Source organism: Mustela nivalis (genome assembly GCF_964662115.1).
Source record: "Mustela nivalis genome assembly, chromosome: 3".
In the NCBI taxonomy this organism is placed as follows: domain Eukaryota; kingdom Metazoa; phylum Chordata; class Mammalia; order Carnivora; family Mustelidae; genus Mustela; species Mustela nivalis.
The window spans coordinates 3,869,772-3,890,984 of NC_139022.1; the positions used below are offsets into that span (position 1 = coordinate 3,869,772).

General features: G+C 36.7%; 2 protein-coding genes across 2 annotated transcripts in view; both read right to left on the reverse strand.

Moving 5' to 3' along the window:
• LOC309861951 (endogenous retrovirus group K member 25 Env polyprotein-like) overlaps positions 1-21,213 on the reverse strand; it is a gene marked incomplete at its 3' end in the record, with an annotated part of 106,892 nt that overhangs the window by 32,232 nt on the left and 53,447 nt on the right. The window lies entirely within an intron of this gene.
• Positions 11,919-12,878, reverse strand: LOC309861884 (olfactory receptor 2L2-like; the record flags this gene model as incomplete). The annotated part of the gene is made up of 1 exon (XM_082725196.1): positions 11,919-12,878. The coding sequence occupies one exon, from the start codon at positions 12,876-12,878 to the stop codon at positions 11,919-11,921; it is 960 nt and encodes a 319-aa protein (XP_082581322.1).

Here is a 21,213-nt window from a genome sequence, read left to right on the forward strand (position 1 = left end):
AGTATTCCATTGTATATATATACCACATCTTCTTTATCCATTCATCTGTTGATGGACATCTGGGTTCGTTCCATAGTTTGGCTATTGTAGACATTGCTGCTATAAATATTTGGGTGCACTTGCCCCTTTGGATCACTATGTTTATATCTTTAGGGCAAATACCCAGTAGTGCAATTGCTGGGTCATAGGGTAGTTCTATTTTCAACTTTTTGAGGAACGAACTTCCATGCTGTTTTCCAGAGTGGTGGCAACAGCTTGCATTCCCACCAACAGTGTAGGTGGGTTCCCCCTTCTCTGCATCCTAACCAGCATCTGTCATTTCCTGACTTGTTAATTTTAGCCATTCTGACTGGTGTGAGGTGGAATCTCATTGTGGTTTTGATTTGTATTTCCCTGATGCTGAGTGATGTGGAGCACTTTTTTATGTGTCTGTTTTAGGTAGCATAGACATTTTTACAACATTTGTTCTTCCAACATGGAGTGTTTTCTAACTGCTTGAAACTCTGCTAAGGTCACTCCATGTGTTTCCTCATTGAATGCTCATAATCTTCAAAATGACTGCTGACATCACCAGTAATGGTAAACAAAACTTGTTGAATCACTTGCAAAGATTTAAGCAAATGGGTGCATGATTAAATCCAAAAGCAGCTTCTCTGATATCTGCTATATAATGACCAAGGATTGCTCATATGTTACTGCCTTTTGGAAGCATGGGTACATTTTGAGCTCATTATGTATGATGATTGTTGAAACCCTGTCCCTATAAAAGTATATACTTTATGGGTATTAATGTGATACATATATCCATATGTTGCAATGGACAGTGACTTGATGGCTTATTTTTTTTTTTTTTTTTTTTTTTATTTTTTTTTTTTTATAAATTTATTTTTTATTTTCAGCATAACAGTATTCATTATTTTTCACCACACCCAGTGCTCCATGCAATTCGTGCCCTTTATAATACCCACCACCTAGTACCCCAACCTCCCACCCCCCACCCCTTCAAAACCCTCAGATTGTTTTTCAGAGTCCACAGTCTCTCATGGTTCACCTCCCCCTCCAATTTCCCCCAACTCCCTTCTCCTCTCTAACTCCCCATGTCCTCCATGCCATTTGTTATGCTCCACAAATAAGTGAAACCATATGATAATTGACTCTCTCTGCTTGACTTATTTCACTCAGCATAATAATCTCTTCCAGTCCCGTCCATGTTGCTACAAAAGTTGGGTATTGGTCCTTTCTTTTTTTTTTTTTTTTTTTTTTTATAAACATATATTTTTATCCCCAGGGGTACAGGTCTGTGAATCACCAGGTTTACACACTTCACAGCACTCACCAAAGCACATACCCTCCCCAATGTCCATAATCCCACCCCCTTCTCCCAAACCCCCTCCCCCCAGCAACCCTCAGTTTGTTTTGTGAGATTAAGAGTCACTTATGGTTTGGCTCCCTCCCAATCCCATCTTGTTTCATTGATTCTTCTCCTACCCACTTAAGCCTCCATGTTGCATCACCACTTCCTCATATCAGGGAGATCATATGATAGTTGTCTTTCTCTGCTTGACTTATTTCGCTAAGCATGATACGCTCTAGTTCCATCCATGTTGTCGCAAATGGCAAGATTTCATTTCTTTTGATGGCTGCATAGTATTCCATTGTGTATATATACCACATCTTCTTGATCCATTCATCTGTGGATGGACATCTAGGTTCTTTCCATAGTTTGGCTATTGTGGACATTGCTGCTATAAACATTCGGGTGCATGTGCCCCTTTGGATCACTACATTTGTATCTTTAGGGTAAATACCCAATAGTGCAATTGCTGGGTCATAGGGCAGTTCTATTTTCAACATTCTGAGGAACCTCCATGTTGTTTTCCAGAGTGGCTGCACCAGCTTGCATTCCCACCAACAGTGTAGGAGGGTTCCCCTTTCTCCACATCCTCGCCAGCATCTGTCATTTCCTGACTTGTTGATTTTAGCCATTCTGACTGGTGTGAGGTGATATCTCATTGTGGTTTTGATGGCTTATTTTTAAAAGTAACATGAGGGAATAACTGCAAGGTTGAAGGCACAGGCTGTAAGACATGATTTAGGGTTATTTCTAAAGGCAGGCCTAGAACATTTCCAGAATAAAAAAGTTTTTCAAAATCTCTTAACTGGGCTCTTGAGCTCTGGACTTGTCCATAGTGACACAGGTTTCTAAAGAAATGCAAACATCACTAGCCCTTGGGAAGATTCAAATTAAAACCACATTGAGATATCACTGTACACCAGTTAGAATGGCCAAAATTAACAAAACAGGAAACAACATGTGTTGGAGAGGATGTGGAGAAAGGGGAACCCTCTTCCACTGTTGGTGGGAATGCAAGTTGGTGCAGCCTCCTTGGAAAACAGTGTGGAGATTCCTCAAGAAATTAAAAATAGAATACCCTATGACCCTGCCATTGCACTCCTGGGTATTCACCACAAAAGTACAGATGTCGTGAAAAGAAGAGCCATCTGTACACCGATGTTTATAGTAGCAATGGCCACGGTCGCCAAATTATGCAAAAAACCAAGATGCCCTTCAAAGGACGAATGGATAAGGAAGATGTGCTCCATATACACTATGGAGTATTATGCCTCCAACAGAAAGAAAAAAAAAAAAAAACAAAGGATGAATACCCAACTTTTGTAGCAACATGGACGGGACTGGAAGAGATTATGCTGAGTGAAATAAGCAGAGAGAGTCAATTATAATATGGTTTCACTTATGTGTGGAACATAACAAATATCATGGAGGACAATGGGTGTTAGAGAGGAAAAGGGAGTTAGGGTAAATTGGAAGGAGAGGTGAATCATGAGAGACTATGGACTCTGAAAAACAATCTGAGGAGTTTGAAGTGGCGGGGGGATCAGCAGTTGTAGTACCAGATGGCGAGTATTATAGAGGGCACGGATTGCATGGAGCACTGGGTGTGGTGAAAAAATAATGAATACTGTTTTTCTGAAAATAAATAAATGAATTTAATTTTAAAAAAAAGGTCCTGTCTTCTAAAAAAAAAAAAATGCAAACATTTTTCGTTTCATCTGTCTTCTTCCACAGGTTATTATGAACCTTCTCAAGGGCAAAGAGTCTATTATTTTTTATTTTTTTATTCATTTATAGCATAACAGTATCCATTGTTTTTGCATCACATCCAGTGCTCCATGCAATCCGTGCCCTCTCCAATACTCACCACCTGGTTCCCCCAACCTCCACCCCCCACCCCTTCAAAATCCTCAGATTGGTTTTAAGAGTCTCTAGTCTCTCATGGTTCACATCCCCTTCCAATATACCTCAAATCCATTCACCTGTCCATCTCCCCATGTCCTTCATCCTTTCTGATGGAGGCATAATACTCTGTAGTGTATATGGACCACATCTTCCTTATCCATTCGTACTTTGAAGGACATCTTGGTTCGTTCCACAGTTTGGCGACCATGGTCATTGTTGCTATAAACATTGGGGTACAGATGTGCCTTCTTTTCACATCTGTAACTTTGGAGTAAATACCCAGTAGAGCAATGGCAGGGTCATAGGAAAGTTCTATTTTTAATTTCTTGAGGAATCTCCACACTGTTCTCCAAAGTGGCTACACCAACAGTGGAAGAGGATTCCCCTTTCTCCACATCCCGTCCAATACATATTGTTTCCTGTCTTGCTAATTTTGGCCATTATAACTGGTTTGAGGTGGTATCTCAATGTGGTTTTAATTTTAATCTCCCTGAGGGCTAGTGATAATGAACATTTTTTCATGTGTCTGATAGCCATTTGTATGTCTTTTAATTTTGACGAAGTCCCAAAAGTTTATTTTCGCTTTTCCTTTCTTTGCCTTTGGAGACGTATCTTGAAAGAAGTTGCTGTGGCTGATATCAAAGAGATTACTGCCTATGATCTCCTCTAGGATTCTGATGGATTTCAGTCTCATGTTGAGGTCTTTATCCATTTTGAGTTTATCTTTGTGTACGGTGTAAGAGAATGGTCGAGTTTCATTCTTCTACATATAGCTGTCCAGTTTTCCCAGCACCATTTATTGAAGAGAATGTCTTTTTTCCACTGTATATTTTTTCCTGTTTTGTCGAAGACTAATTGACCATAGAGTTGAGGGTCCATATCTGGACTCTCAACTCTATTCCACTGGTCTGTGTGTCTGGTTTTATGCCAGTACCATGCTGTCTTGGTGATCACAGCTTTGTAGTAAAGCTTGAAATCAGGTAACGTGATGCCCCCAGTTTTTTGTTCTTCAACATTTCCTTAGCGATTCGGGGTCTCTTCTGATTCCATACAAATTTATGGATTATTTGCTCCAGCTCTTTGAAGAACACTGGTGGAATTTTGATCGGAATGGCATTAAAAGTATAGATTGTTCTAGGCAGTATAGACATGTTAACAATGTTTATTCTTCTGATCCAAGAGCATGGAATGGTCTTTTTGTGTCTTCTTCAATTCCTTTCATGAGTGTTCTGTATTTCTTCGAGTACAGATCCTTTAGTTCTTTGGTTAGGTTTATTCCCAGGTATCTTATGGTTCTTGGTGCTATAGTAAATGGATTCGTTTCTCTTATTTCCCTTGCTGTATTTTCATTGTTAGTGCTTAAGAAAACCACTAATTTCTGTACATTGAATTTGTATCCTCCCATGTTACTGAATTGTTGTTTGAGTTCTAGTTTTTTGGCAGTGGAGTCTTTGGGTTTTCCATATAAAGAATCATGTAATCTGCGAAGAGAGAGAGTTTGACTTCTTCATTACCAATTTGTATACATTTTATTTCTCTTTGTAGTCTGATTGCTGTTGCTAGGACTTCTATTCCTATGTTTAACAAGAGTGGTGAGAGTGGGCATCCTTGTCGTGTTCCTGATCTCAACGGGAAGGCTGAAAACTTTTTCTGATTGAGGATGATATTTGCTGGGGTCTTTCATAGATAGATTTTATGAACTTCAGGAGTGTTCCCTCTATCCCTATACTTTGAAGCGTTTTAATGAGAAATGGATGCCGGGTTTTGTCAAATGCTTTTCTTGTTCAATTAAGAGGACCATGAGGTTCTTCTCTCTTCTATATTTATTTGTTTTATCACATTGGTTGTTTTAGAAATCTTTAACCATCCTTGTAGCTCAGGGATGAATCCCACCTGGTCATGGTGGATAATCTTTTTAATGTGCTGTTGGATCCTGTGTGCTAGGATCTTGTTGAGAATCTTAGCACCCATATTCATCAGTGATATTGGTCTGAAATTCTCCTTTTGGTAGGGTGTTTGCCTGGTTTGAGGATCAGGATAATGCTGGCTTCATAGAAAGAGTCTGCAGGTTTTCCTTCTGCTTCAATTTGTGGAAACAGCTTCAAGAGAATAGTTGTTATTTCTTCTTTGAAAGTGTATTCGAATTCCCCAGGGATCCGTCAGGTCCTGACTATTATTTTTTGGGAGATTTTTGATCATTGCTTCAATCTTGTTAATAGATATCGGTTTATTCAGGATGTCAATTTCTTCCTGGTTCAATTTTGGGAGTTTATAGTTTTCCAAGAATGCATCCATTTCATCTAGATTTCTTAGCTTATTGGCATATAACTGTTGATAATAACTTCTGATGATTGTTTCTACTTCCTTGGTGTTAGTTGAGATCTCCTTCTTTTCGTTAATAATTTTATTAATTTGGCATTTCTCTCTTTTTAGATTAGTGTGGCCATTTGTTTATTGATCTTATTGATTCTTTCAAAAAACCAGCTTCTAGTTTCATCGAGACGTTTTACTGTATCTCTGGTTTCTACCTCACTGATTTCAGCACTAATCTTGATTATTTCCCTTCTTATGTGTGGACTTGGTTTGATTTGTTGTTGATTCTCTAGTTCTTTAAAGGTGCAGAGACAGCTGCTGTGTTCTGGATTTTTCAGTTTTTTAGAGGGAGGCTTGGATGGCTATATATTTCCCCCTTAGTACAGCGTTTGCTGTATCCCATAGGTTTTGACTGAATTAACTTCATTCTCATTGGTTTCCATGAATTGTTTCAGTTCTTCTTTGATCTCCTGCTTGATCCAAGCATTCTTAAGCAAGGTGGTCTTTATCTTCCAGGTGTTTGAGTTCCTTTGGAACATTTCCTTGTGACTGAGCTCCAGTTTCAAAGCTTTGTGATCTGAGAATGTGCAGGGAATCATCTCAGTCTTTTGGTATCGGGTTGAGTCCTGATTTGTGACCCAGTATGTTGTCTATTCTTGAGAAGGTTCCATGTGCACTTGAGAAGAATGAGTATTCTCTTGTTTGAAGGAGGAATGTTCTGTATATATCTATGAGGTCCATCTGGTCCAATGTGTCATTCAATGCTCTTGTTTCTTTATTGATTTTCTGCTTTGATGATCTGTCTATTTCTGAGAGAGGCATGTTAAGATCTCCTATGATTAATGTATTCATATCAATATGACTCTTTATCTTGATTAACAGTTTTATTATGTAATTGGCTGCTCTTATATAGGGAGCATAGATATTTACAATTGTTAGATCATCTTGGTGGATAGTCCCTTTAAGGATTATGTAGTGCCCTTCTGTATGTCTGACTAAAGTCTTTAGTTTAAAGTCTAATTTATCTGATATGAGAATCGCTACCCCAGCCTTCTTTTGAGGCCCATTGGCATGCAAGATGCTTCTCCATACCTTCACTTTCCGTCTGCGTGTATATTTAGGTTCAAAATGGGTCTCTTGTAGACAACATATGGATGAGTCCTGTCATTTAATCTAATCTGAAACCCAGTGCCTTTTTATGGGTGCATTTAGGCCATTCACATTGAGAGTGATTATTAATAGATACGTTTTTATTGACATCGAGTTACCTTTGAGGTCTTTCTTTCTGTAGATTGTCTCTATATTTCTGTTCAATGCTATTCTTAGGATTTTTCCTCTTTTATAGAAACGCCCTTTATATTTCCTGCAGTATCGGCTTGGTGGTTGCATAGTTTTTAAGCCTTGCTCGACTTGGAAACTCTTTATCTCTCCATCCATTTTGAATGTCAGTCTTTCTGGATAAAGTATTCTTGGCTGCATGTTCTTCTCATTTAGTGCCTGAATATATTGTGTCAGCCCTTTCTGGCTTGCCAGGTCTCTGTGGACATTATTCTGATTGGCTTCCCTCTGTAAGTAAGAAGCCTCTTTGTCCTAGTGGCTTTCAAGAGATTATATCCACAAATATGATTCCTCAATTTAACTATAAGGTGCCTTGATTTTTTTTTTTTTTTTGGAATCTATAATCTTGTTTGGAGATCATTCGGCCTCCAGTACATGAACACTTTTTCCATTCACGGTATTGGGGAAATTTTCATGAAGAACTTGTTTCACTATAATTTCTAGTTTCTTTCTTTCTCTTCCCCCTCAGGGATTCCAATAATTCTGATGTTCGAATGTTTCATGGCATCTTTTATTTCCCTGATTCTGTTTTTGTGGCTTCTAAGGTGTTTGTTACAGGCTTCCTTGTGATCCTTTCTCTCCATCTGTTTGTCCTGCAAATAATTAATTCTATCTTCTGTTTCAGTTACCGTAGCTTTGAGAGAATTTAGATTAGATTTTAGCAGAGATCAAGAGGTAGAAACCAGCGATACAGTAGAATGTATCAATGAAACTAGAAGCTGGTTTTTTGAAAGATTCAATAAGATCCATAAACCATTGTCCACACTAATCCAAAAGAAAAGAGAGAAATCCCAAATTAACAAAGTTATGAATGAAAAGGGAGAGATCACAACTAACATCAATGAAGAAGAAACAATCATCAGAAATTATTATGAACAATTATATGCCAATAAGCTAAGAAACCTAGATGAAATGTATGCATTCCTGGAAAACTATAAACTCCCAAAATTGAAGCAGGAAGAAACTGACATCCTGAATAGACTGATATCTATTAACGAGATTGAAGCAGTGATCAAAAATCTCCCAAGAAACAAGAGCCCAGGACCTGACAGATTCCCCGGTAAACTTTCAAAGAAGAAATAACACCTAGTCTCTTGAAGCTGCTTCCAAAAATTGAAGTAGAAGGAAAACTTAAAGACTCTTTCTATGAAGCCAGCATTATCCTGATCCTCAAACCAGGCAAACACCCTACCAAAAAGGAGAATTACAGACGAATATCACTGATGAATGGGGATTCTAAGATGCTCAGCAAGATCCTAGCAAACAGAATCCAACAGCACATTAAAAAGATTATCCACCATGACCAGGTGGGATTCATCCCTAGGCTACAAGGATGGTTTAACACTCGAAAATCAATCAATGGGATAGAACAAATTAATTAGAGAAAAGAGAAGAACCACAGTTGATGCAGAAAAAGTATTTGACAAGACCCAGTATCCATTACTGATTAAAACGCTTCAAAGTATAGGGATAGAGGGAACATTCCTGAAGTTCATAATATCTATCTATGAAAGACTCCAGCAAATATCATCCTCAATGGGAAAAATCTTGCAGCCTTCCCTTTGACATCTGAAACACGACAAGGATATCCATTCTCACCACTCATGTTCAACATAGTATTAGAATTGCTAGCAATAACAATCAAACAACAAAGAGAAATAAAATGTATCCAAATTGGCGATGAAGTAGTCAAACTCTGTCTCTTCGCAGAAGACAATATTGTTTAGATGGAAAACCCAAGGAATCCACCCTAAAACTACCAGAACTCATACAGCAATTCAGTAACATGGCAGGATACAAAGTCAATGTACAGAACTCAGTGGCTTTCTTATACACTAACAATGAAAATACAGAAAGGGAAATTAGAGAATCGATTCCATTTACTATAGCATCAAGAAGCATAAGATACCTGGAAATAAACCTAACCAAAGAGGTAAATGGACTGTTCTCGAGGAACTACAGAGCACTCATAAAAGAAATTGAAGAATACACAAAAAGTTGGAAGACCATTACATGCTCTTGGATCAGAAGAATAAACATTGTTAAGATGTCTATACTGCCTAAAGCAATCTATAGTTTTAATGCCATTCCGATTCAAATTCCACTGGTATTTTTCAAAGAGCTGGAGCAAATAATCCAAAAATTTGTGTGGAATCAGTAGAGACCCTGAATCACTAAGGAAATGTTGAAAAACAAAAATAAAACTGGGGGCATCACGTTACCTGATTTCAAGCTTTACTACAAAGCTGTGATCACCAAGACAGCATGGTACTGGAATAAAAACAGACTCACAGACCAGTGGAATAGAGTTGAGAGTCCAGATATGGACCCTCAACTCTATGGTCAATTAGTCTTCGACAAAACAGGAAAAAATATACAGTGGAAAAAAGACATTCTCTTCAATAAATGGTGCTGGGAAAACTGGACAACTATATGTAGAAGAATGGAACTCGACCACTCTCTTACACTGTACACAAAGATAAACTCAAAATGGATAAAAGACTTCAACATGAGACTGAAATCCATCAGAATCCTAGAGGAGGACATAGGCAGTAACCTCTTTAATATCAGCCACAGCAACTTCTTTCAAGATGTGTCTTCGAGGCAAGAAAACAAAAGCGATGATGAATATTTGGAACTTTATCAATATTAAAAGCTTCTGCACAGCAAAGGAAACAGTCAACAAAACAAAGAGGCGACACACAGGATGGGAGAAGATATTTGCAAATGATAGTACAGACACAAGGTTGATATCCAGCATTTATAAAGAGCTCCTCAAAGTCAACAGACACAAAACAGACAATCATATCAAAAAATGGGCAGAAGATATCAATAGAAACTTCTTCAATGAAGACATACAAATGGCTATCAGAAACATGAAAAAATGTTCATCATCAATAGCCATACGATTTCACACCAGTTAGAATGGCAAAATTTAGCAATACAGGAAACAACATGTGTTGGAGGTGATGTGGAGACAGGGGAACACTGTTACACTGTTGGTGCGAATGCAAGTTGGTGCAGGCACTTTGGAGAACAGTGTGGAGATTCCTCAAGAAATTAAAAATAGAACTTCCCTATGACCCTGCCATTGCTTTACTGGGTATTTACTCCAAAGATACAGATGTTGTGAAAAGAAGGGCCATCTGTACCCAATGTTTATAGCAGCAATGACCATGGTCGCCAAACTGTGGAACGAACCAAGATGTCCTTCAAAGGACAAATGGATAAGTAAGATGTCGTCAATATACACTACAGAGTATTATGCCTCCATCAGAAAGGATGAATACCCAACTTTTGTAGCAACATGGACGGGACTGGAAGAGATTATGCTGAGTGAAATAAGTCAAGCAGAGAGAGTCAATTATCATATGGTTTCACTTATTTGTGGAGCAAAACAAATAGCATGGAGGACAAGGGTGATGGAGAAGAGAATGGATTTTAAGGAAATTGGAAGGGGAGGTGAACCATGATAGACTATTTACTCTGAAAAACAAAATGAGGGCTTTGAAGGGGCGGGGGGTGGGAGGTTGGGGGAACCAGGTGGTGGGTATTGGAGAGGGCATGGATTGCATGGAGCCCTGGGTTTGATGCAAAAACAATGAATACTGTTACGCTGAAAATAAATTTAAAAAATCAAGGAAAAAAGCAATAAATAAACAGATTATCTACCATATAGCTTTATAATTATTTGTAATATAAAAGCATTTTAATAAATTTTGCCTTGAAATAGAAGTATAATATATTGACATCTTGCTTTTAAGAAAAAATACAAGAAGCACAACAATTACTCAATGAGTAAAAATAAATAATTTAGACTCGTATAGCTTCTAATTTTTATAGAAATATATAAGGCAGAAGAGAAAGTAGTATTAAAAAGGGTAAGAAAGAAATATAGTAAAAGACATAGACTGGCTTTGCCAATCAAGTTCAGTATTGAATCCACTAATCAAATTCACATTGCAAACAATTTGAAAGCATTAGGACATACCTAAGGACAGAGGCATTAGTGATGGACATAGGTAATTATTACCCAGTCATTCTGGTAGGGAACTGGGGAGGTTGCACAGAGTGAGAGGTATTGAATTAAGATCCCTGAAGGAAGTTCAGGCAAAGAGCAGAGAGGCATGTGACTTCTTATGCAGAAGTAATAGCCTGTTTAAATGTGCATAATTTGGAGAGAACATGACACCTGGAGATTCTGCAAACTGCCTGGCACTGGTGGAGCTTAAGCAGATGGTGGAATTTGTGGGTAGACTCACTAAAACATGTCATACAAGGCCTTTATGTCACATAGGAGAATCTGTAATTTACCCCATACATTTTGGGAAGCCACTGATAAAGGATGAACCCCTGACCAGGAAAACGGGTTTTTGCACACAGACAAATCACACTGGTAGAATTGTGCATAAATCATAATAAAGGAAAAGGTCAGAGGTGGATCATTTGTATGCGATTATTGATAGAGATTATGGAAAGAAATGTGGAATGGATAAAAACAACCATGGTATTTAGGAGGTTAAAGGACATGGTTTATGGTTACCAGATGGGTAAAAGTGAGGATTGTTAGGAAGTGCTTATTTTTGTTTTATTCACTGGCTCAAAAACCTGGAAGTAATGGATATTTGGATGTTTGTTACTTATGAAAACGAAAAAGAGTTGTGATCTCAGAAAAAATTCTGTATTTTCTTCCCAAGCGCATTATAATTGTCTTAGACCTTTTTCTATATCTAAAGGAAAGAGGGCTTTTCCATTCCAATTAATATGAAATAAAGCAAGATGAGGGGATTGGGTGAAAGCTCATATTCACATAGGGAATTGGTTGTGATTTAGACCTCTTAAAATGGTATAGTTGTTCTTTTCTCTCTTTTCTGAGAATTCATTCGTTTTGTTATGTGAAACTGATATTATCAGGAGATAAGAGGAGAGGAAATGGAGACACAGGGAGTCCCATTGTTTCCTCAGACCCTGCTGCCTCCAGGGATATTTGAACTTGGAAGTTCTGTGTCTAGTAAGTGAAACATGGAAGCCTATTCTGAATAGGACATTTCCTCAGTACCTTCTTGATTGAGCCCACAACCTCCCTGTTCCTTAGACTGTAGATAAGAGGGTTCAGCATGGGAGTGAGGATGGTGTCAAACATAAAGAGACCCTGGTTAAGTATGGGGGTGTGAGAGGATCCAGGCCTCATGTATATCAGCATGGCTGGGCCGTAGTAAAAGATGACCACAGTCAGATGGGAGGAACAGGTAGCCAGGGCCTTACTCTTTCCCTCACGGGAGTTTATTTGCAGGACCTGCAGGAAGATTAGGGTGTAGGAGGTCAGGATGAAACTTACTGGGAGAAGAACCACAACAATGCTGGTCACTAGTACTCCTTTCTCATAGGCTGAGATGTCCTCACAAGATAACTTCAAGATGGCCTTGACCTCACAGAAAAAATGGTGGAGTTCCCGGGGGCCACAGAGGGGAAAGTGCATGGCATATGCTGTGTGGGCCAAAGATGCAAAAATCCCTCCCATCCAGGATCCAATGGCCATTTTCTGGGACACCTGGTGGCTGATAATAATTGGGTACTTAAGAGGATTGCAGATAGCCACATAGCGGTCATAAGACATGAGGGTCAAGAGTAGACACTCAGCAATCCCCAGAGTCAAAGTGAAGAATATCTGGGTTCCACAGCCAATCAGGGAAATCTTCCTTTTTCCTGAGAAAAAGTTAACAAGCATTTTTGGCACTATGCTAGAGATGAAAGCTAGGTCAATGAGAGAGAGCTGGCTAAGCAGGAAATACATGGAGGTGTGGAGGTGGGGATCTGCCCAGATGAGGAGGATCAGAGTGATGTTTCCTGTGATAGCCATGGTATAGATGAGGAAGACAAGAGAGACAAGGAGTCCTGGATGTCTCATCCCAGGAAAAAGGCCCAGGAGAATGAAGTCTGTGCTCAATGTCTCATTTCCTGTCTCCATGCTTTCTCCTTAGCAACTTTACCTGAAAGACAGTGGATGCTTTCATAATACATGAATATAAAGCAGGCCCATAGAAGACAGTAATTGACTACATAATATAAACTATTTCTCAGGGGAGCTGAAAACAGAATTTTCTTACTTCATAAAGATACTTAAGTCGCAGGACAGTAATTAACCAGAACATGAAATGGCACATTTTTTTTCCCCATCAATGCTCCAACACATTCTATATTTTCTTGTTCTACCTCAACTTTAGTTCTCCTCTTTCAATAAGCTAAATAATTCTTATATTTATACAGCTGTTTCTGTTTTTGTTTTTTCATAATAATGGTTGTAGTCAAAATGATTTTGTCATAGTATAAGAATGCTCTAATAAAATATTTTTGTGATTCAGGTGTAACATATACTAAATATGTCACATGAACTAAACTATATTTTTGGAAACCCCAATATTATGCATTTAATTTGTTGACATTCCATCAGAATGTGGACTATTAGGTGTTCCAATACACACTCATGCCTCAATAACATTTATCTGTTCAGTAGAATGGGTTTTGTTAGTCTTCCTTTGTTATCTGTATTCAGAGACTCGAAGAGCAGCCAGCTTAAATTCAATGCCTTTAAGAAAGCATAGAAAGGACACATTTTTTTCCTCTTCAATTGATTTATATTTGGTAGGTGATGTTACATTAGCTTAAGAGGTGCAACATACTTATTGGACAACTTGATAGGTTATGTTAAATCATCACAAGTGTAGCTATTATCTGTCATCATATGAATCTATTTTGATACCATTGACTATATCCCCTATTCTGTACCTGGAAGGCTGTACCTCCCATTCTCCATCACCCATATTTGCCCATATCTGCCACCCTTTCCCAGTTCCAGGCATAACCAGCTTGTTGTACATATTTATGGATCCATTTCTATTGTATTTTTGTTCGTTTGTTTCTTCATTTTTTTTTATTTTTTAGATTCCACATATCAATGATAGCATATGACATATATCTTTCTTTGCCTGACTTATTTTACTTAGGATATTACCTTCTAGGTTTGTCCATATCACAAATAGCAATAAGAGAAGGAAGTTAAGTAAAAAGTCATGCAGATTGGTATGAAAAAAGTAGAATTGTCACTATTTATAGATGACATAATAATAAACAATCACCCACTATACTAAAGACTCCACCAGAAAACTATTACAAATAATAAATGCAGTCAGTAAAGTTGCAGAATGCAAAATTTATAAATATAAATCTTGCATCTCTCTGCACTAATGGCAAAATGGCTGTAAATTAAAATTAAAATTAAACCAATTTCATTTAGAATTTCACCAAAAAGAATAAAATACCTAGGAGTAAATTTAGCTAAGGAGTTGAAAGAACTATATGCTAAAAACAAGAGAACATTGTTGAAAAAAATTGAAAAAGTCATAAAAAAATGGACAGATATTCCGTGCTCATGGACAGGAAAAATTAATATTGTTAAAATGCTTATATTACACAAAGAAATTTACAACTTCAATGTAAGCCCTCTCAAAATGTAATATCATTTTCAGAAAACTAGAATAAATAATGCTACAATTCGTAAGGAATCATAAAAGACCCCAAATAGTCAAAGCAGTCCTGAGAAATGAGAAAGTTGAAGATATCATAACCCCACGTTTCAAAATATACTACAAAGATATAACCATCAGAACAATGTGGTCCTAGCACAGAAATGGACACTTAGATTAATGAAAAAGGATGGAGAGGCCAGAAAAATATGCACACATATGAGGTCAAATAATCTATGAGAAAGGAGGTAGGGATGTGCAACGTGAAAGAGACAGTCTATTGAATAAATATTTCTAGAAAACCTGGACATCCAAAAGCAATATAATGAAATTGAAGCACTTAAACTATACATGAAAGTAAACTAAAAATGAATTAAAGACTTAAATTAGTGACCCCAAACCATAAAACACCTACAAGAAGGCATAGGTAATAATTTCATTGACATTGGCCTTAGCAACATTATTGTAGATGTGTCTCCTCAGGAAAGAAACAAAAGCAAAAATAAACTTCTGGGATTACATCAAAATAAATATATTTTGCACAGGGAAGAAAACTATTAATGAAACAAAAAAATGTAGCCTAGTGAATATGAAAAATGTTTCCATATTATGTGTCTGATAGGAGGTCAATTCTTAAAATGTATAAAGAACTTATACAACTCAATATCAAAATATATAAATAAATAATCAAGAAGGCCCAAATCTCCACATATAATAGTGAAACTTGGAAATCTCAGAACACTATATCATACTTGAAGGCTCTATCTAACAAGATCTAACAATTGTAAATATTTATGCCTCAAATATGGGAGTAGCCAATTATATATACAAATTACTAACAAAATTAAGGAAACCCATTGATAACAACAGAATAACATTAGGGGATTTAACACCCCACTCACAACAATGGACAGATCATCTAAGCAGAAGATCAACAAGGAAAGAAGGACTTTGAATGACGCACTGGACCTGATCAACATCACAGATATATTCAGAACCCTCAATCCTAGAACAACAAATACTCATTCTTCTCAAGTCAACATGGAACATTCTCCAGTATAGGTTACATCCTGGGTCACAAAGCACGTCTCAAATAGTACAAAATATTGGGATCATTCCGTGCATATTTTCAGACCCAAATACTTTGAAACTAGAAATCAATCCCATGAGACAATTTGGAAAGAAGGGAAATACATGGAGGCTAAATAGCATCCTACTAAATAATTAATGGGACAACCACAAAATTAACTTTGAAAGAATTAACAAGATTGATAAACACCTGGCCAGACTTATCAAAAAAAAAAAGAGAGAGAGAGAGAGAGAGAGAGAAATGACCCAAATTAATAAAATCATTAATGAAAGAGGAGAGATCACACACAATACCAAAAATACAAACAATTATAAGAACTTATTATGAGCAGCCATAAGCAAGCAAGTTGGGTAATCTGGAAGAAAAAGATGCATGCCTACAGATGTATAAACAAACCACCAAAACTGAAACAGGAAGAAATAAAAAACCTGAGCAGACCCATAACCACCAATAAAATTGAAACAGTAATCAAAAATCCCCAACAAATACAGTCCAGGGCCAGATGGCTCCACAGGGGCATTCTACCAAACATTTAAAGAAATAGTATCTATTCCTCTGAAACTGTTCCATAAAATAGAAATGGAACAAAAGCTTCCAGATTCATTCTATAAGGTTAACATTACCTTGATCCCAAAACCAGATAAAGACCTCATCCTAAAGGAGAATTACAGAACAATATTCCTGATGAACATCGGTGCAAAAATTCTCACCAAAATACTAGCCAAAAGTAAATGAGAAGGATTATTCACCATGACCAAACTGGGATTTATTCCTGGGTAGAAATGATGATTCAACACAACATATCAATCAATGTGATATACAACATTACTTTAATTTTTTCAGTGTTCAAAGATTCATTGTTTATGTACCACACCCAGTTTTCCATGGAATAAGTGCCCTCCTTAATATCCACCAGCAGGCACACTACATCATTAAAAGGAAGGACAAGAACCATATGATCCTCTTAATTGTGCAGAAAAAAAAATTGACAATGTACAACATCCTTTCTTTTTTTCTCTTTATTTTAAGATTTTATTTATTTATTTGACAGAGAGAGAGAGAGAGAGAACAAGATGGGAGTAGCAGGCAGAAGAGGGAGAAGCAGGCTCCCCAGAAAGCAGGGGGAGCCTGATGTGAAACTTAATCCCAGGATCCCGGAATCATGACCTGAGCCAAAGGATGTAACTTAACTGACTGAGACAACCAGGTGCCCTACAACATTCTTTCTTGATTAAAAATCTTCAAAGTATAAGGATAGAGGGAACATACCTCAATATCATAAAAGCCATCTATGAAAAATCCACAGTGAATATCATTCTCCATAGAGAAAAACTGAAATCTTTTACCCTCAGGTCAGGAACATGACAAGGATGTCTACTCTCACCACTGTTGTTCTACATAGTATTAGAAGTCGTGTAATGCAAAAACAATGAATTCTGTTACACTGAAAAGAAAAAAAAAAGTCTTAGCCTCAGCAATCACACAACAAAAAGGAATAAAAAACATCTGAATAAAAATACATTTGATCTTAGCCAAAAGGCCGAGAAGCGATAACATCTGAATAAAAATAAATACATACATACGTACATATATACATACATAAATAAATAAAATAAATAAAAGTCAAATTCTCACTCTTTGCAAAAGACATGATACTGTTTGTGGAAAACCCCAAAGACTTCACCCCAATATTGCTAGAACACTACAGGAATTCAGCAACGTGACAAGATATAAAATCAATGCACAGAAATCAGTTGCATTTCTATACATCAACAATGAGACAGACAAAAAATTCAAGAGTTGATACCATTTATAATTGCTCCAAAATCCATAAGATACCTAGGAATATACCTAACCAAAGAGGTAAAGGATCTGTACTCAGAAAACTATAGAACACTCATGAAGTAAACTGAGGAAGACAAAGAAATGGGAGGGGAGTTCCTCGTTCATGTATTATAAGAACAAACATTGTTGAAATGTCTCTGATACCTATAGCAATCGATATATTCAATGGAATCCCTATCAAAATATTAACTCTTTTCACAGAGATGAAATAAATGATCTAAAATTTCTATAGAATGAGAAAAGACCCTGAATCTCCAGAGAAATGGTGAAAAAGAAAACCAAACCTGGGGACATCACAATGTCTGACTTCAAACTGTACTACAAAGCTGTGGTCATCAAGACAGCATGGTACTGGCACAAAAACAGACATATAGATCAGTGGAACAGAATAGAGACCATAGGGTCCATTTCTATGGTCAACTAATGTTTGAGAAAGCAGGAAGGAATATCCAATGGAAAAAAGAAAATACCTTCAAAAAATGTTGATGGAAAAATTGGACAGCCACATGCAGAAAAACGAAACTGAGAAGTTGTCTTACACCACACACAAAAATAAACTCAAAATGGATGAAAGACCTCAATGTGAGACAGGAACCCATCAAAATCCTAGAGGAGAACACAGGCAACAACCTCCGTGACCTCAGCTGTGTAATTTCTTGCTAAATACATATCCAAAGGCAAGGGAAACAAAAACAAAAATGAACTATTGGGACTTAATCAAGATGACAAGCTTTTGTACAGCAAAAGAAACAGTCAACAAAACCAAAGACAAATAAAGCAATGACTGAAGATATATGCAAATATATCATCAGATAAAGGGCTAGGATCCAAAATCTACAGGGGCCTTATCAAACCCCACACTTAGAGAACAAATAATCCAATTAAGAAATAGGCAGAAGACACAAACAGACATTTCTACAAATAACACATAGAAATGACAGACACATGAAAAAATACTCAACATCACTGTGCATCAGATAACTACAAATCAAAAGCACAATGAGATACCACCTCACAGTTGTCATAATGGGAAAAATATAACTAGTTCAGGAAACAACAGATATTGGAGAGTATGTGGAGAAGGGGGAACCCTCTTACACTGCTGGTGTGAATGCAAATTGGTTTGTCCACTCTGGAATATAGTATGGAGGTCCCTCAAAAAGTTGAAAATAGAACTCCACTATGATCTAGCAATTTCACTACTATTTACCCCAAAGATACAAATGTAGTGAACTGAAGGGGCACCTGCACCCCAATGTTTATAGTGAAAATGTATACAATAGCCAACTATGGGAAGAGATCAGATGTCCATCAACAGATGAATGGATAAAGAAGATGTGGTGTATATATGCTGGAATGGGATATATATAATGGAATACTACTCAGCCATCAAAAATGAAATTTTGCCATTTGGAACAACATGGATGAGATTAGAGGATATTATTCTAAGTAAAATAAGCCAATCAGAGAAAAGTAATCATTATATGATCTCACTCATATGAGGAATTTAAGAAGCAAAATGGAGGATCATATGGGAAGGGAGGGTAAAATAAAACAAGATGAAATCAGAAAGGGGGATAAACCATAAGAGACTCCTAATCATAGGAAACAAACTGAGGGTTGATGGAGGGGAACTATTGGGGGTGGGGTAACTGGATAATGGACGTTAAGGAGGGCATGAGATGTAGTGAGCATTGGGCATTGTATAATACTGATGAATCACTGAATCTACCTCAGAAAATAATAGCACATTTTATGTTAATTAATTGAATTTAAATAAAAACAAAAAATGTTTAGTAGAATTTGCCTGGTTAGAAAACTTGAATAGATATTTTCCAAAGAAAATGTACATATGGCCAACAGATATATGAAAAGATGCTTATCATCCCCTATCATCAGGGAAAAGTAAATCAAAACCAAAGTGACTTATGACCTTACAACTTCAGAATGTCTAACACAAAAAAGTCAAGAAATAACAAGTGTGGGCAAGGTAGTGAAGGAAAAGGAATCCTCACACATTATTGACAAGCTTGTAACTTGGTGTACCCACTGTGGACGACAATATAAAGGTACCTCAAAAAGTGAAATTAGAAATACAATACAACCCACTAGTCTCACTATTTACCATTACTAGAAAATGAAAACACTGAATTGAAAATATATGTGCACCCTTATTTTTATTGCAGTATATTTACTTAAAATAACCAGGATATGGGAGCAATCTAAGTGTCCACCAGTAGATATAAGGATAAAAAAGATTTGGTTACTCAGCCATCAAAAGAACACCTTGAAAATTTGATTTACATCCTTGCTGTATTTTAAAGTCAGCTTAGATTAAATTTTATTTACTTATGTAGAGAGAAATATAAAGAAATTGATTCAAGGATTTTGTGGCTTCTACCCAATTAACCTTTGCATCTATTCCAGCTTGATCCTTCAGAAAAAAGGGATATGAGAATCTGAAAGAAGTATTTTCCATCAGTTTTTGGAGTATTTTATGCAGACAAAATTTTTAACAAGCTTTGGTGAAAATCAGTAATTTCTGTCCTGTAGTTGGTAGAGTCCCTCATCCAGTGGGGGTCTTTCTACTTCCTTTCTCTACTCTTTGTACTTGGACCTTTGAACCACCTTAAGCTTTAATTCATGACTTTCATTTATTACTGTTCAGTAGAGCCACTTGGATTGCTTGCTAAAATACATATTCCAGATCCTATACCCAGAAAATTCAATGTTTAGGCTTAGGATGAGCTACTGAAATCTGCATTTCCAAGAAGAGCACAAATTATTCTGATGTTGGTGAAATGGACCACGCTATGAGAAGGCTAGTCCTGGCCAAGTTATGGGGCACTTAGTCAGGAATAACATCTGGACACTATGTTACATTCTTTTCTTAGCAACACAGAAATATGCATTAATTGTCTTCCATACCTGTCTTAGTCATAACTAACCAAACTGACTGACACCTTTGGACAACTTTGGATAACCATAGAGCTTTCAACGTGTGACCCCAGACAGTAGTGAAATGATTGTTATCATTTTGTGTCATGTCAAATTGATTAACTGAGTCTATAAATCTAATAAAATATCTTATACATCCCGATGTAGACACTTTAATCGATGTCAGGTGATTAAAATGCTCTGCATTTTCTTTTTAAAATTAAACATTTATTATTTTTGATAGTGTTTTATTCTCAGAGTTAAATTTAGCCATCAAATTGAATACCAACTTGATTCCTTTGCATGAAAACTTAAGAAATGATCAACTCCAAAACAATTTATTTCTTCAGGGAGCCATATTAATAAACTAAGTTATACCAGTTACTTTATGTAATTCATTAGGTTTTTTCACAGTTGCAAACTTTCCACTCAGTAGCAACACTGGCATATGCTATGAATTTACTACTCCTTCTTATAAATATACCACAATATGTGTGCATGTGTGTGTGACTTGAAAACCACAGAAGTAGCCAATGATGTATTGAGGAGAGAAATTGTTAGCCTGTTTCCCCATACCCATGGATAACAATTAAAAGAAAGCAAGTTAACAAGTTTAGGAATAAATCTCCCAATCATATCAACATTTGTTAACCGAATATGTATGAACAGGCAGGCTCACACACAAACAAAACAAAACAAAACAAAACAAAACAAACAAAAATTATATATATATATATATATATATATATATATATATATATAACCTGATCTTGAGCTCAATGAAGTCACTGAAGCTTTCACTACATCTCACTACATCTCCTAGAAGCTCTCACTACATCTTACACAAAAGACTTACTTTAGGGGAAAAAAAAAAAAAAAACATCAGAGGCAGGCTCTGTCATCCAGAA